The sequence below is a fragment of the Tarenaya hassleriana genome, unplaced genomic scaffold, assembly GCF_000463585.1.
Source record: "Tarenaya hassleriana unplaced genomic scaffold, ASM46358v1 Cleome9, whole genome shotgun sequence".
Lineage (NCBI taxonomy): Eukaryota > Viridiplantae > Streptophyta > Magnoliopsida > Brassicales > Cleomaceae > Tarenaya > Tarenaya hassleriana.
The window spans coordinates 1,031,547-1,048,876 of NW_010971389.1; the positions used below are offsets into that span (position 1 = coordinate 1,031,547).

Sequence of the window (17,330 nt, forward strand, 5' to 3'; positions counted from 1 at the left end):
TATTTTCCCTACATTTTCGTCCCTAACCTCATGTGTTCTCATATTCACCATTTTGGTTCAAGTTTTGCATTATCTAACTCTAAGTCTAGATTCATTGAAAAGTCACTTGAATCATACTTCAAACTCTTAGATTCTCATATTTCGTGGCTGTCTGAGTAAATGATAAAACAAACCAATTAAGCATAAACACAAACGGACAGTCGAGGGATAGAAAACTACACCGAGACATACCTCATCAGATATAGAATCAAATATATTATTAAACTAATATTCACAATAATACTTGGACAATAATACTTGAATCAAATGGAGTAGTTGAGAAAAAAAAAAAGAACACTCCAAAAGATGGCTCGATCTATGTTGCACGCCAAGGATGTGGCAACCAGATTTTGGGCTGAAACTATGGGCACTGCATGCTACTTGACCAATCGCATCTATCTTCGTTCTGGTATGTCAAAGATTCCTTATGAAATCTGGAAAGGTCGGTCCCCCTCCTCTCAAGTTTGTTCATATTTTTTTGTGTACATGCTACATTCTCAATGATAGAGAGTATCTTGGTAAATTGGATGCACGAAGTGATGAAGGATTTTTCTTTAGATATACACGAAACTCTGCTGTCTATAGAGTGTTTAATCTTCATACCAAGATACGGATGGAGTCAACAAATGTTATCTTTGATGTGGAGACATCAAGAGTTTCTGATAGTATCTCACTGGACCCAAATGTTGTTCACAATGTCTCATAACGTTCTCACCCTGTTCCGGAATCTATGTTGAAAGAAGAATCAGATGAATCTCCTTCTGAGACTGGAGAAGTTGATGGAAATTTACTAGAATTATCAGTCTCCATACGTGTACACAAAAATCATTCAGCAAGTGATCTTATTGGTGATCTTCATGCCCCTCGTTAAACCAGAGATAAGGCCAGTATTAACTATCAAGACTTAGTTCGCTTTGTGTGTTTCAATTCTCTGATTGAGCCCAAGAAGATTTGCAAAAGACTTCATGATGAGTTCTGGGTCTGTGCAATGCAAGATGAGGTAGAACAGTTTGTGTGTAATGATGTCTGGTACTTAGTTCTTCATCCTCAACATACATATGTCATTGGAACCAAATGAGTTTTCAAAAACAAGACTAATGAGCTTGGTGAGATTGCTCGAAACAAGGCTCGCCTTGTCGCATAGGGATATACACAAATTGAAGGAGTGGATTTTGATGAGACTTCTGCACCTGTGACTCGGTTAGAATCCATTCAGTTGTTACTGGGAGTTACTTGTAGCATACACTTCAAACTTGGACCCCACCCATTGTTTCACTTCTACATTTTTATATAAAGCAGCCCCAAAAAAGAATATAAATATTTTACTTGTTCAAATGAACCAATGTAAATCAACATCAACAACTTGTGCGTTACAAAGAAATTCAAATTTCAAAACGATCCAGCAAAAAACGTTTAACGCTTCGTTCCGCGGTCAATGTCGTTTGGTTCTAAACAAATTATCCTTTGGTGACTTGGTCATAATTTCATGTTACTTGACAAAAAAAATGGGCTTTAATTGATAAAATAGACTAAAAGTTTTAGTCTAAAATTTAAATTTTCCGTAGTAAAATAATATTTTTTTTCGAAGATTTTTATTTAAAACTAAAAGCCAAAGTTATATTTTTATGCGTTGAAAAATACATTACGTTAAACATTGTTTAAGCAAATTTGGGAGAGTTTTCATACATCAATATAAAAATCGGAAAAAGAAACATTCGATAAACATGTCGCATTATGATCAAATAAATATATAATCATGTACTTTATAGAAAGTGTCACCAACAAATCGGTGGCGTTGTTGTATTCTAAAAGCGTGAATGTAGAGAACATTTGATCAAAATTTTAAATAACGATAAATAAATCGCAAATTGTTTTTTAAAAAGTCTAAAAAATCATATACGGATTAATAATCAAACTTCATAACCGAAAATCTCTAAGTATTGAGAATTGGGTTTTTTCCGAACCAAACGAGAGATCATACATTTGGTTCTTTAGTTTTGTTGTGTCATTTATCGACCATGAGCTAAGTATTTCGATTTAAATTTGAACAAGAAACGACAGCTTTGAACGTAACTAAAATGCTCAAAATTTAAAAGAGAAGGCGGCAGTTAGAAATTTCTATATGTTTCCCTTTTATCAAAAAAAAAAAAAATTTCTATATGTTCCGGAACGGTAAAGATAATGACGAGCGGCGGCCGCCGTCGAACAAAACGATAAAGATAACGTGAATTTTTAAACGACAAAGATGAAACCCTAACTAAATATATAATCGATGATTGTGATAGTTGCATATATATTCGTTTCAAATATGTTAACATGAGAGAAAATTCACCTTATTTTAACAGAAAAAGGCATTGATGTTTTGAAGACCACATGCCACGCGTGTTATACGAATAAATTAGCAATACATGGAGTTTCTGAAAAACTCTAAAATAAAATCATGTAATGCATTTAAATTTATTTGATCATCAATAACATAATTTTACCTTATAATTTGATAGAATCCATCGTTTCACAAGAAAGGGAAGAGAGAGGGTAACAAAAAAAAAGTTACATTATATAAAAAAAGGAAATGTTATAGGTGATTTTCTTCATGAAAAATAAAGTAATGAAACAACATATTCACCGTCTAGAGGTTCACCGCACACAAATGGAAGGATGAAACAAATCAAGAGAGCAAATAAGGAAATGATCAGCTTAAGGAAAGAAGATATTGAGTGCAAGAAAGAAAAAGGCAAAATTGATATTCCACTACAAAAAAAATAGGTACTGCTATCACTGTGGTAAAGAAGGACATAACACACACAATTATTTCTATCTGAGAAGAAACAAAGGAATTTCCAAGTATACGCCACCTCCTTACCATTATTCTCCTTGGAATCTCATATGGGTTCAAAAATCAGATCTGATATGTAATGTAACTTATACTACTGAGTAAAACAACAATACTGAAATCTGATACTTCGATAATGGATGTTCCAGGCATATGACAGAAAACCAAGATCAGTTAAAAAGTTTCGTTACAACACAAAATGGAGGAATTGTCACATTTGGTGATGGTAAACAAAGCAATATTCTGGGTAAAGGGATACTTGATCATTCTGGACTACATAAATTAACTGATGATAGCGGAATGAGAGTCAAGTTTACGAAGAATGCTTGTTTTGTGACTGATGTGAAAATACGTGTGTCTTAACAGGGAAGAGGAATTCGAACAATTGCTACACTTGGGTTGACACACAAAGGGCATCTCCGCAACAGTCGAGTTTCTTGGCAAAGAAAAATGAGATGAAATTGTGGTATGAAAGACTTGGACATATCAACATGCGTGCTTTACTCAAACTATCTAAGTCAGGTGTTGTTCGAGATCTGCCAGTTGTATATCACAACGATAAGTTCGTTTGTAAATCTTGTCAACTTGGAAAACAAAGACCGTACATACATCACGCATGTAGCTTATGCATATGGACCTTATGAGACCAATGCAAACTGAAAGTTTTGGTAGAAAGATATATGTTCTTGTTTGTGTTGATGATTATTCCATATTCATTTGGGTTATATTCTTGAGAGAGAAATCTGAAGCTTGTGTTGTATTTTAATATTTGGTTCTTCAATTGAAGAATGGAAATGGGATGGTGCAACACATCAGAAGCGACCATGGAAGAGAGTTTGAAAATGAGACATTTAAGAAATTTTGTGATAATCATGGAATTACTCAGGAATACTCTGCACCAAAAACTCCTCAGCAAAATGGAGTAGTTGAGAAAAAAAAAAGAACACTCCAAAAGATGGCTCGATCTATGTTGCACGCCAAGGATGTGGCAACCAGATTTTGGGCTGAAACTATGGGCACTGCATGCTACTTGACCAATCGCATCTATCTTCGTTCTGGTATGTCAAAGATTCCTTATGAAATCTGGAAAGGTCGGTCCCCCTCCTCTCAAGTTTGTTCATATTTTTTTGTGTACATGCTACATTCTCAATGATAGAGAGTATCTTGGTAAATTGGATGCACGAAGTGATGAAGGATTTTTCTTTAGATATACACGAAACTCTGCTGTCTATAGAGTGTCTAATCTTCATACCAAGATACGGATGGAGTCAACAAATGTTATCTTTGATGTGGAGACATCAAGAGTTTCTGATAGTATCTCACTGGACCCAAATGTTGTTCACAATGTCTCATAACGTTCTCACCCTGTTCCGGAATCTATGTTGAAAGAAGAATCAGATGAATCTCCTTCTGAGACTGGAGAAGTTGATGGAAATTTACTAGAATTATCAGTCTCCATACGTGTACACAAAAATCATTCAGCAAGTGATCTTATTGGTGATCTTCATGCCCCTCGTTAAACCAGAGATAAGGCCAGTATTAACTATCAAGACTTAGTTCGCTTTGTGTGTTTCAATTCTCTGATTGAGCCCAAGAAGATTTGCAAAAGACTTCATGATGAGTTCTGGGTCTGTGCAATGCAAGATGAGGTAGAACAGTTTGTGCGTAATGATGTCTGGTACTTAGTTCCTCATCCTCAACATACATATGTCATTGGAACCAAGTGAGTTTTCAAAAACAAGACTAATGAGCTTGGTGAGATTGCTCGAAACAAGGCTCGCCTTGTCGCATAGGGATATACACAAATTGAAGGAGTGGATTTTGATGAGACTTCTGCACCTGTGACTCGGTTAGAATCCATTCAGTTGTTACTGGGAGTTGCTTGTAGCATACACTTCAAACTTTTCCATATGGATGTCAAAAGTACCTTTCTAAATGGAGTACTGCATGAAGAAGTTTATATTGAACAACCTACAGGGTTTGAAGATCCACATCATCCAGATCATGTTTATCGTCTGAAGAAAGTAATTTATGGTCTCAAACAGGCTCCTCGTGCATGGTATGAACGATTAACATCATTTCTCATTGAGCACAAATACAAAAGAAGGTGAGTAAACAACATATTGTTTACTCAGAATCATGGTGGTAACTTGATGGTTGTTCAAGTCTATGCGGATGACATTGTTTTTGGTTCCACCTTATAATACCCCGAAACCCGTTACAAATATTTAATTATTTTGAAAATAAATAATTAAATGGATATATCACGAAATCGCCAAAAAGGGATAGTACAGTGTCAGGAAAAGGTATGAGGATCGTCACGTGCAGAAAAATGGGGAGAACGAAAGAAGAAAAATAAGGCTTTAGGCTTGGTCGAGGGCAGACCAGCATCGAGTCTGGGTGGACCAGAGAAAGGCCGAGAAAAAGAACGAAAATTGAGTTGGTCCGCCAGACCAGGACTTGGTCAGCTTCGGACCACTCAGTCAGACGGTCTTGACTGAACAGGCAGGCTAAAAAAATGGCGGAAAGCATAAAATTGAGTTGGTTCACCGGACCAGAACTTAGTCCGGGTCAGACTAACTCAGTTAGACGGACTGAATTGAGATAGACGGACCAAGAATTGGAACGGAGCAAAAATACAGGGCTAGTCCAACAGACCAAAGAGTTGGTTCAACGGACCGACAAAAATCTGTTTTCGCAAGTTGCATCTGCAGCAATTTGTGATGCGATTTTTGGTAGGTTTTGGGACCCACCGCCCTACAATCACCGCCTAACCGGTTCAAGGCAAAGCAGGCTAGGTCTTGGGTCTGGGCTTGAGCCCAAGAACACTCTCTCTCGCGTTAAAAACACTCTCAAGGTTGGGACTCAGCCATTTGAGCAGAAAAGAGAGAAAGAGAAGAAAGTGAAAGAGAGGGAGAGAGAGAAAGGAGAAGAACTAGAGAGAAAGGAGCTCGGGGAGACTAAGAGGGAGGTGTCAAGACGTACCCTGGAGCCTCTCACATTGTGAGGATGAGCAGAGGACTCACACAAACTCGGACAAACTCATCAAAGCTCAAGAACACAGTGAGTGGCTTGAGTTGGATTTGTGAGATCTTGTTTTCATTGCGTAATGGTGCAAATCGATGTTTCTTTGCGTGTTTGAGATCTAGAACATGTCTAGGGATGTTAAGTAATGATTTGGTAGCATTTGGAAGCAATCCTGAATTGATTTAAGTGAGAAAAAGTCGGAACAGAAAGTGAAAATGGCGAAAGAGATGAAGTCCCAGTCCCGGTCTGTCGAACCACGCTTTGGTTAGCTCTGGACCGAGACTGAGACAGAGGAACATCACTCAGTCGAACCAAAGGAAATCAGACCAAGGGGGAGAAGAGAGGCTGGTCCAGGGCTGACCAACCGGCGGTCCGCCAGACTAGACCTCCTCAGACAACAATTTCCATCGGTGAACCTGAGGAAGGAAAAGGCGGTCTGAGGGAAAGACGGGTGTCTGGTCCGGGGCTGACCAACTGGCGGTCCGCCGGACTAGACCTCCTCAAACAGTAACTTCCAGTGTCACGAGGTGACGAGCGTGTGAGGCGCTCCTAGTCATGCTGACTTGACTAGGATTTATGGCTAATCCCTATGGTGAACTCCATACGGGTGTGATTGTGATTGCGCTTAATTGGATTGTTATTATGTATCGTTTTATTTATGTGTTTTTATAGGAATGTTGATTGTACCGTTCTCAATGAGAACGGGATTTTCGGGTCCAACTCGTGCTACTCATTAAGAAGTTGTGTTTAGCCCTCGTGGGTTTATCTTTTTCAGGTTACGAGGAGCGCACGTAGCACACTCGGTGGCAACGACTTGAGAGAGGCAGCATCAAGACAGGATTTGTATTTTGGACTATGGGACTTGTATTCCCGCCTTTTGAATGGTCGTATTATTTACTATTCGGATATATATTGTTTTGCGACACTGATCGCGTGTTGTATTTTCATTGCTTACTCTGGTTTGATAAAATATTTTTGGATTTCATATTTTCACAGTTTTATAATTTTCTTATCGTATTTGTCCATGTGGCACAACCTATATACTATATACGGGTTACGACTGTCACACCCGGGTGCAGTTTCTTTGCCACCAAGAAATGCAGAAATCACAACCTTCACACCGCACGAACCTGATGTTCAGAGCTCTTCACCTTCATCTCCATTCTAAGCTACAATTCCCACCGAGACCTTGCCTCAAACAAACCAACCATGTCCAACGAACCTACCCCATATCCACATATCTCAAAATATATACAATATGACCTCAAGATCCAAAAACCACATCTCCAAGCAAAACAAAAAACTATCCTTAACCTCGACCCTAAACCATGATCGAGACATCGAACCAACGTGTGTTTTGCAGGCTATGAAGGACCGAAGTGGAGAAGTGCTATGACGGAGGAATTTAATGTCTTGCTTCGCAATATAATGGCACGTGGAGTCTAGTTCCGGTCGACCCGTCCTACAATGTCGTTGGATGTAAGTGGGTTTTTCGGATTAAACGTCTACCTAATGGTTGTGTTGATAGGTACAATGCGCGTCTTGTGGCCAAGGGATTTCACCAATGTTCCGGTATTGATTATTCGGACACTTTCAGCCTGGTGATCAAACATGCGGCAGTTCGGGTTGTTCTTAGCGTTGTCGTTTCTTTTGGTTGGACACTTCGACAACTAGACGTCAATAATGCATTTCTTCAAGGAATTCTTCAAGATGATGTTTATATGATGCAATCATCGGGATTTGTTGATGGGGATCGCCGAATATATGGCCTTAAACAAGCCCTTCGATCTTGGTACGACAAGTTGTGTCGTTTTCTTCTTGAGTCGGGATTCGTCAACTCTCTCTCTGGCACATCACTCTTCATATTCAACCAGGATAATGTTATCATGTACCTACTTGTCTATGTGGACGACATCATTATTACGGGAAATAACTCGAACAGTGTTCAACGGTTCATTGACTCCTTTGTGGCTCGATTTTCAGTAAAAGATCTCAGACGATTATCTTTCTTTCTTGGAGTAGAAGTAACTCATTCTTCCAAGGGTATTCTTCTCACACAGCGTCAGTACATCTTCAATGTCCTTCATCGACATCAAATAGCTTCATCAAAACTAGTACCGATTCCACTACCCTTGACTTCGCCCTTGCATCTCAACTCCGGCACCCCTCTTGATTATCCATCCGAATTCCGGCAAGTTTCGGGCAGCTTGCAATGCTTACTATTCACTTGACCGGACATTGCTTTTGCGGTTAATAAGTTATCCCAATTCATGCACCGTCCAACTTCGGATCATTGGCAAGCCTTGAACCGGATTCTACGCACTACAAAACAACAATCTTTTAGCAACGCAAATTTTTCGTTGCAAACCTACAAATTTCGTTGCAAACCAATATAGCGTTTCAATTCGTTGCAAATTGCAACGCTTTGCAACGAAATATTTTCGTTGCGTTGCTAAAATTAATATAAAAATAAAAAAACAATTTAGAATTTCAGGTTTTTAAGAAGAATTAAATTAAAATTTAAAAAATAATTAATTAAAAAATATTAATAAAATATAAATATTAAATAAAAATAATATAAATATTAAATAAAGATAATAAATAAATGATTTGATTTTTTTAAGAGTTGGGAATAGAGAGAGGTTTTAGATAATTTTTAGAGTGAGAAATTGTTGATGAATTGTGTTTGGATGTTGAATATGTAGAAAAACATTGCAACGCAATTTCGTTGTAAAAGGCGTGAAAACCATAATCAATCGTAGCCACAAATTTATTTTAAATTTGTAACACAATTTCGTTGCTAATTAGATTTGCAACGCAATTTCGTTGCAATTAGCAACGAAATTGCGTTGCAAATTTATATATTTACTTTTTTTACGGTCAAATCATATTAATTATTAAATAATAATTTTTGCAACGAAATTATTTCATTGCAAAACATTGCAAAAGGAAATTCGTTGCTAATCGTTGTTGATTTCAAAGAAATAATTTTGCAACGATTTTGCAATGCTTTGCAACGCAAATATTGCGTTGCAAATTAACAACGAAATTATTGCGTTGCAAAGCGTTGCTAATTGCAATAAAAAATTTTGCAACGATTTTTGCAACGATTTTGCAACGCTTTGCAACGAAAAATTGCGTTGCAAATTTGCAATGAAATTTTTCGTTGCTAAAGCGTTGCTAAATCGTTTTCATTAAAAAACGTTGCAATTTCGTTCCTAACTTTGCAACGAAATGCATTTCGTTGCTAATTTCGTTGCTAATAATAGCATGTTTTTTTGTAGTGACGCTACGTTAACGACTTACACTCTCTCGACATTCTATTGTCATGGACCAGTCCCCTCACTCTTTATGCTTACTCGATGTCGATTGGGGTAGTAACCGTGATGATTTCACTTCTACCGGTGCCTACATCATGAGAGAAATCCTACATCATGGTCTTCCAAAAAGCAACAATTCGCGGCAGAGTCCTCAAGCGAAGCCAAATATAGGTCGGTTTCGTCCGCAACATCAGAAGTTCGGTGGCTATGCTCACTCCTTTCCGAGTCGAAATTCCTCTTCTAACCACACCAATGATTTATTGTGATAATATCGGAGCAACATACCTATCGGCAAATCCAGTCCTCCACTCCCGCATGAAACGTGTTTTCAGCGACTATCATTTCATTCAAGGTTTAGTTCAAGCTAAGCAACTACGAATCTCTCACATCTCTTCCTCATATTAGCTTGTCCTCAGATTAGCTTGTCGATGCTCTCACAAAACCCTTACCTCGTCAACGGTTTGAACTCCTACGGGCCAAGATCGGTCTCTCATCCAACACCGAACTTACGGAGGCATAGTAAAGATATACTAAGATCACGGAGAACTTCTCAGTTTATTTTATAATTACTTAGGTTATGTAATCTTTCTATATCTTCTTTGTTTCAACTTGTATATGTACGTACGTATTCATTTGTTAAAACATAAGACAAAATTACAAAAACTCTAAACTGTATTAAAATGTACTTGATATGTATCAAAGAAATAGAATCAGTTTGAGAATTTTTTACTTACAAAATCGTGTGATTCTACATTTTCATAAAGGATTTTGCTATTTATAAAAATCAGAATTCACGTAATTGTGATAGATTATTTCTTCATCGTTGAGTGTTTTGCAGATAACAATATATTTTCTACAATATATTTTTTGCTTTATCTTTTCTATAGTATACCTTTTTTTACATTATATTTTCTACAACAACTAAGATTAAAAAAAAAAAAGACGTTCAGCATCAAGCGACCGCCGTACCGTGTTCCCAACGTGCATTCTTACGTAATTCGGCAATGCCAAATGCATGGTGACGTAAGTTCGATGCATGGATCGAATAAACCCAATTTTTTTGTAAAAGAAACTCACTAATTTAGAAAAGAATCGGTTATTCTTTTTTTTTGGGTCAAGAAACAGACACTTCGAACATTTATCTGAACAGTAATTCAACAAAACCGAGTAAACCATATGATGAGAAATGGTTCATTTTCCATCTTGTACGCTTGTATATAAAGAAGTATAATTAGTCATTGGAAGACTTTTTTTTAGGTAAAATAGGAAGACTTATAAAAAAAGATTGATAATATCGCGTGCATTGACTTTTCCCATGCATCTCTATCCCACCCTCAAAGCAGTCTTGTAATTTACACATATATAATAGGGATAATATCTCACAATTAGGAAAAATATTTTTGTATTATTGATGATCGCAAGATTATATTATATTTTATCGTTTTTTTGATAACCCGAAACGAACCCGAATCGAACCGATTAAAAAAATATATCCGATTGGATACGAATATTTCAAATCTGAAATACCCGAATCTAAAATAACCGAACCCGATTAAACCGAACTCGTCCGATCGCCCACCCCTAGTCGGAGTTTTTCAATCGAAAGAGATATAAACCAAATTCAAAGAACCTCACAACGGTTAGAGTTGACATCGAGAAACAAACATCGTCGAAAAAGAAAAAAAATAGCAAGTCGGTTACGGTTGACAGTGAAGAACACTATAGTCGGAAAAAAAAAAAAAGAAAAAAAAAAGCAACATGAATGCAAGACGATACTCAAGGTGATGATACTATTGGATTTAGTATATCATCGTCATCTTCATTGTCGTTTTTAGATTCAATCAACATTATTGATTAGAAAAAAATATAGAGTAAAAACTAAAACAATGATATCATAATAGGGATAATATCTAGCAAATAGGGAAAATATAATAGAATATTTTAGGCATTATATCTAGAAAAAATCTTAATCATATTAATAATAATATTCTAAGAATCATATCTTTTTTTTGTCAAACCAGGAATTTCACCTGGGCATTCGGCCCAACCTACATCTCCCTGGGCCCGGGAGCAGCCTTTGTACACACAGCCTTTGACTATGCCTCTCCCTCCCCGCATGTCTGGATTCGAACCCCTGACCTGGAAGAGGAACACCCTCACTTCCAGTCCAGGTACCACTCGACCACAGACATGTGGGTTCTAAGAATCATATCTTCTAATATATATATATATATATATATATACATAAATTTTTCGTATGTTGAACTCAAAAGACTCATTCAAAAAGGATGACAATATCTCGTGCATAGACTTTTCCCCATGCATCTCTATCCCCACCCTAAGCCCTATATATATACACACAATTTTTTTTTTTTTTTTTGATACATTGGGAACCCCGGCTGCTACCTCAATGAGAACGGGATTTTCGGGTCCAACTCGTGCTACTCATTAAGAAGTTGTGTTTAGCCCTCGTGGGTTTATCTTTTTCAGGTTACGAGGAGCGCACGTAGCACACTCGGTGGCAACGACTTGAGAGAGGCAGCATCAAGACAGGATTTGTATTTTGGACTATGGGACTTGTATTCCCGCCTTTTGAATGGTCGTATTATTTACTATTCGGATATATATTGTTTTGCGACACTGATCGCGTGTTGTATTTTCATTGCTTACTCTGGTTTGATAAAATATTTTTGGATTTCATATTTTCACAGTTTTATAATTTTCTTATCGTATTTGTCCATGTGGCACAACCTATATACTATATACGGGTTACGACTGTCACACCCGGGTGCAGTTTCTTTGCCACCAAGAAATGCAGAAATCACAACCTTCACACCGCACGAACCTGATGTTCAGAGCTCTTCACCTTCATCTCCATTCTAAGCTACAATTCCCACCGAGACCTTGCCTCAAACAAACCAACCATGTCCAACGAACCTACCCCATATCCACATATCTCAAAATATATACAATATGACCTCAAGATCCAAAAACCACATCTCCAAGCAAAACAAAAAACTATCCTTAACCTCGACCCTAAACCATGATCGAGACATCGAACCAACGTGTGTTTTGCAGGCTATGAAGGACCGAAGTGGAGAAGTGCTATGACGGAGGAATTTAATGTCTTGCTTCGCAATATAATGGCACGTGGAGTCTAGTTCCGGTCGACCCGTCCTACAATGTCGTTGGATGTAAGTGGGTTTTTCGGATTAAACGTCTACCTAATGGTTGTGTTGATAGGTACAATGCGCGTCTTGTGGCCAAGGGATTTCACCAATGTTCCGGTATTGATGCGGTTTGATCTGCAGGGCCATGAGAATGAGATGAAGAAGAATGCTGCCGAGATCGATGGAATCCTTGAAGGATGGCTCCAAGAACATGAAAGAAGGAGAGCTTTGGGGAAAACTGATGGTGATTCTGATTTCATTGACGTTATGTTGTCGCAAAAAGAACAAGGGAAGCTGTCCAATCTCAAGCATGATGAAAGAACCGCCATCAAAGCTACTTGCCTGGTATGAATACCTTACTCCCCTTGATTGCGTTGTGATACAAGATATAAATTTGACGAACGTAAGCTACTTGGAATTGTTTCGGTTTTCTGCAACGAGTAACATGTTTTTTCGACCATTTCATTATCAGGCAATGATCCTGGGAGGAAGTGATACTCTTGTAGGAACACTTGTATGGGCCTTCGCTCTGCTGGCAAACAACCGGGAAATACTGAAGAAAGCACGAGAGGAAATAGATTTCCACGTCGGTAAAGACAGAAAAGTCGAGGATTCGGACATCGAAAAACTAGTTTACCTACAAGCAATCACCAAAGAAACACTCAGATTGTACCCGGCAGCTCCTCTCCTAGGCCCACGGGAGGCTACAGAAGACTGCACAGTCGCTGGTTACCAGGTTACCGCGGGGACAAGATTAATGGTTAACGTATGGAAGGTCCATAGGGATCCAAAAATATGGTCAAACCCGGACGAATTCATCCCGGAGAGATTTCTGGAAGGAAAAGCATCGGAGTACAGTGTCAGGGGACAGAGCTACGAGCTCTTACCGTTTGGATCAGGAAGAAGATCATGCCCGGGTATCTCATTGGCCGTGCAAGTGCTCCACTTGTTGCTCGCTCGATTCCTTCACTCGTTCGATATGAGCACTGTCTCGGGCATGGACGTGGATATGGGTGAGAGCCCTGGCTTGACCATTCCTAAAACCAAACCTCTTGAAGTTCTTCTTAGCCCTCGTCTCAAGAAAGAGCTCTACGACTGTTGAGGAGAATTCTTATACATGGAATGTTCACTTGAAAAAAAAAACAATATATTTAGGGTTTGAATAAGGTCGAAGAAGCTGGTCTTCCTCGCTTCTTTAATTTCTTTAGGGCAAATAATAGCTCATTATGATTTGTTTGTTTGTTTCCTTCTCATCGAATTTTATTCCTTCTGTAAAAAAAAACTATTTGTACAATAGCTATATCTACGAGTGAATAAAAGAACCTCGTTTTTTTTTCCCTTTTCTCTTCTTTTTTTTTGTTAAACCATTTTTTTTATAACGGTCGGAATCCGCATATAGCTCTTCGGACCAGACTCCGACCGTACCAACTCTCAAGCCGGATAATTGGTAAACGGACAGTAAATATAATTGAAAATTTAATCTATTTTTATATTATGGCTAACATGTATTTTAATTGTTGTCCATGTATCGTCAATCATTTGCTGATTGCACTCTATTTTATTTTATAATTAAGATGGATGTCCCAGTTGAAAACGCTACAAAACACTTTGACAAGTCAAAAGTCAGACACAGTATGACGTCATCCTCAGGTATAGGCCACGCATTGGGGTCCACTAAATCTCAGACTTGGGACGCACCGATTTCGTCGCAATTTCGGCGAAAACATAGCGTTGCATTTTAGGTAAACATGCGCAATGTTTCGTGTCAAGTTTTGAAAAACTCGTAAAGATGATCTGGGTCATTTTAGATTTAACATGGTTCGTGTCAAATTTCAGATGAAAAACGCCAAAGCACACATTGAAGCAACTTGGTTTGGGTTAAGATTGGTACGGTCCGAGTTAGAATTGAAACTGACAGTGTCAAGTCTCTAAGAATATATCCGTGAGCTAGAATCAGTTTGATCTCGCATTGGCTCGGGCCGACCTAGGTCTCTATTGTTCTGGCATGATCTGTGTTAGATTTGGTACGGTCCATGTCAGATGTATTATCTCCGTCCTTCACTTGCAAACAACATGTCCAGGTCTCAGACTCATTCCCATGCTCGTCCTTAACGTGTGTTTACACCTCAATACAGTAAACCTGCAAGTTGCAGACTCAAGAAAAGACATGTGAATTAAGGAAACACATGTGTAGAGGTCAAGATGGGACAATATACACTCGAGAATATATCGAAGTTTCAAGATTGTTTTTCTGAAGTGTATGATTATGATGTGTAGATCTTGATCCAATGGGGAGTTTGTTGGAAATTCGAATCAATCTCAAATATGCAGAAGCAAATATGGAGCAAAGAGTAGAAATTGCGTGAGATGAATTCAGTTTATTGTTCACAATATAGTTAATATTGGTTAATTTTAGATAAAATTTTGTGGTTTTTTCTTAACTCTTCATTATCCGTTACTTTAGGTTTATTGCACATTTATTTTTCGGTAAGGGAATATCGCAAAAAAAAATGAACATTTAAAATTTGTTAAATAAATACATGAACTTCTAATGAATCTATTGACGATGTAAAGGTTATCCTTTATAGATCATCGTAGAGCATTTATGTCGTATAGTTTTTTTCGAAGTCAGAAAAAAATTCATGAAAGTATATTTTTTTAAAAAAAAATTTGTGTATTAATTTGAGAGTTGATAAAAAAAATTGTTGTATCTATACTAAATTTTCTATTTTTTTTATAATAGATGAGTTTTAGTGTGAATAGACGAAGTATATATAGTCTTATTTCTAAAAGCTAAATCCTAAATTCAATCTAAAACCTAAACTACATTATAAAATCGAAAAAAAAAAACAAATCTGTAATTTTGACAAACTTTACAACACAATGAAATATTATCCTTAGAAAGAATTACATTTTTTAACATTTTTTTTATCATTAATACACGAAAAATTACACGCAAAGTCTTTTTCCTTGTGTTACAACATTGCGAAAAGGAAACAAAAAAAGATAAAAACACGTTAAACCCAACACACCATACCATAGTGTACAAATACTACTCGTTGCCTCTCTTTCATTCCAAGTTTCTTCGAGCAATTAAAATGTTAGAAATGATGCCATGTTAGGGTTTTTTTTTTGGATGACGATCACTGCCTCCGGTGGTTGCTGGCTCCACCAGCTGAAGAAGAGAAGCTGCCATCAGACATGAATGGTTCTGAATCAGATATAACCTGTTGCTGCTGCTGCTGCTGCATCATTCCCATCTGATTCATGTCGATGAATGCTTCTGAAACTCCCCATACCTTCACAGACTTATCCAGGCTTCCGCTGTAAACGATCCACTTCTGATCTCCACGTTCAATGGCTTCTCGGTCTGCTTCCACTGCTAAACACTTGACCGGTCCGGTGTGGCCCGTCAGCACGGACAGGCATGTGTGGATTTTTCCATCTCTCCTCCACACGCATATGGTTTTATCAGCTGACCCACTGAACACGAGACAACCTGCGGCTTCTAGACAGAGAACTGCGAGCTTATGTCCCTTCAGAACTCCTCCATAGTTCAGTTGTTTCTCCCTCTCCCAGAAGTTCACCAACCCGTCGCTCGACCCGAAGTAAACGGCGCCTCCGTTCTTGCTAACCGCCAAGGCTGTGACCGCGCTCTCCTGCTTCGTCAGTGTCTGAACGAGCGTGTGCTTCGTGTATTTCCCCTGTTGATCCCTCTTCCACGCTTTAACCGTCCCATCAGCTGATCCAGAGAAAACCATAGCATCAGTTGTCGAAACCACAGAATTCACAGCGTCTTCATGAGCTGGGATCGATTCCAGGCATTTCGAATCAGATATCCTCCACACCTTGATTGTCCTGTCCCATGAAGCTGAGTATAAGAGACCCTGCTCTTCGTTTAGGCTCAGACAAGAGACAGCATCCGCGTGTTTGATCCAAAGGGCGGTCCGGTTTTTCTTCACCTCAACGTAGTTTCTTGGTCTGAGGGAGGCTTTGAATATATCCTTCAAAGTAGGAAGTGTCCCGGAACGTTTGTGCACGCTAGGAACCTTAGGTGACACTTTCCAAACCCTAATCTTACCATCCTGATGACCCGTGAAGATCTTCTCGCCCGAGATCACTATCGCTTTCACCAACCCGCTGTTGCATTTAAACGCACTGAACTCCTGCAGATTCTTCCAAACACGAATGTTCTTGCTGTCGGAGCCGGTGTAGAGGAGGTCCTTCGTGGCTGCTAACGAATAGATATGACCTTCTTCCCGAACAAGCGACCCGATAAGCCCGTTCTGAGGGAGGTTCTCCTCTCCAACGCTAGACCATTGAGTCTGTGTGAATGGCGTGGCCTGGTTCCAAGGTGACATCATCATAGGCGAGCCCTCACAGCTCATTCTGTCAAACATGGCCCCACCAACCGCAGAGGCACTGCTGTTTCGAAGGCCGTACTCTTCATCCGTCTGATGGGGCATTGTGGAGGAGAGATTCGGGTCGGAGTGCATAATGTTTCCGTACTTTGCCCTCGGAATGCTCTCCGTTTCCGCGAACATGGTTCCTCACCTTCGGATCAAACGTTTTCGGGACGACTGCGGTATGAAAATCGAAAGGGAAGGAGGAGGAAAGAAAAGGGTTCGCCGATGCGGCGGAGAAGAGAAATGGAAATGAGATCGAGATAAATGGTTGCTTGAAGTATAAGAAAGAGGTAGGAGGAGGAATTGGTTTGTGATACAAATATAGCAAAGGTGGAGAATGACGGAGAAAATGAATGGTTATCGTATTTTTAGGACTTTTTTTTTGTGCACACTGACATCTCAAACGCATCATTCTTTCTATTATTTCGGTATTTTTATTTTCCTAAATTAGGGTTTAGTTTTAATTAGGAGTGAAATGAATTTTGTTGTTACAATTGCTTTCCCAAATTAGATGGGAAATCAATTGTTGTACTGA

General features: G+C 38.6%; 2 protein-coding genes across 2 annotated transcripts in view; one reads left to right on the forward strand and one right to left on the reverse strand.

The window, feature by feature from the left end:
- Window positions 1-13,664, forward strand: part of LOC104803692 (cytochrome P450 82C4-like) — a 25,309-nt gene extending 11,645 nt beyond the window's left edge. Inside the window, exons 3-4 of the mRNA XM_010527709.1 lie at window positions 12,546-12,734; window positions 12,862-13,664. Coding sequence (XP_010526011.1) covers window positions 12,546-12,734; window positions 12,862-13,491 — 819 coding nt within the window. The 3' untranslated portion in view covers window positions 13,492-13,664. The remainder of the gene's footprint in view (window positions 1-12,545; window positions 12,735-12,861) is intronic.
- Window positions 13,665-15,273: 1,609 nt separating this feature from the next.
- Window positions 15,274-17,054, reverse strand: LOC104803693 (uncharacterized WD repeat-containing protein alr3466). Its single transcript, XM_010527710.1, has one exon. The coding sequence runs from the start codon at window positions 16,931-16,933 to the stop codon at window positions 15,533-15,535; it is 1,401 nt and encodes a 466-aa protein (XP_010526012.1). The 5' UTR covers window positions 16,934-17,054; the 3' UTR covers window positions 15,274-15,532.
- Between the last annotated feature and the right edge of the window lie 276 nt (window positions 17,055-17,330).

Coding starts and splice junctions, on each gene's coding strand:
- LOC104803693 (XM_010527710.1), bottom strand. CDS start 16,933: ATGTTCGCGGAAACGGAGAGCATTCCGAGGGCAAAGTACGGAAACATT.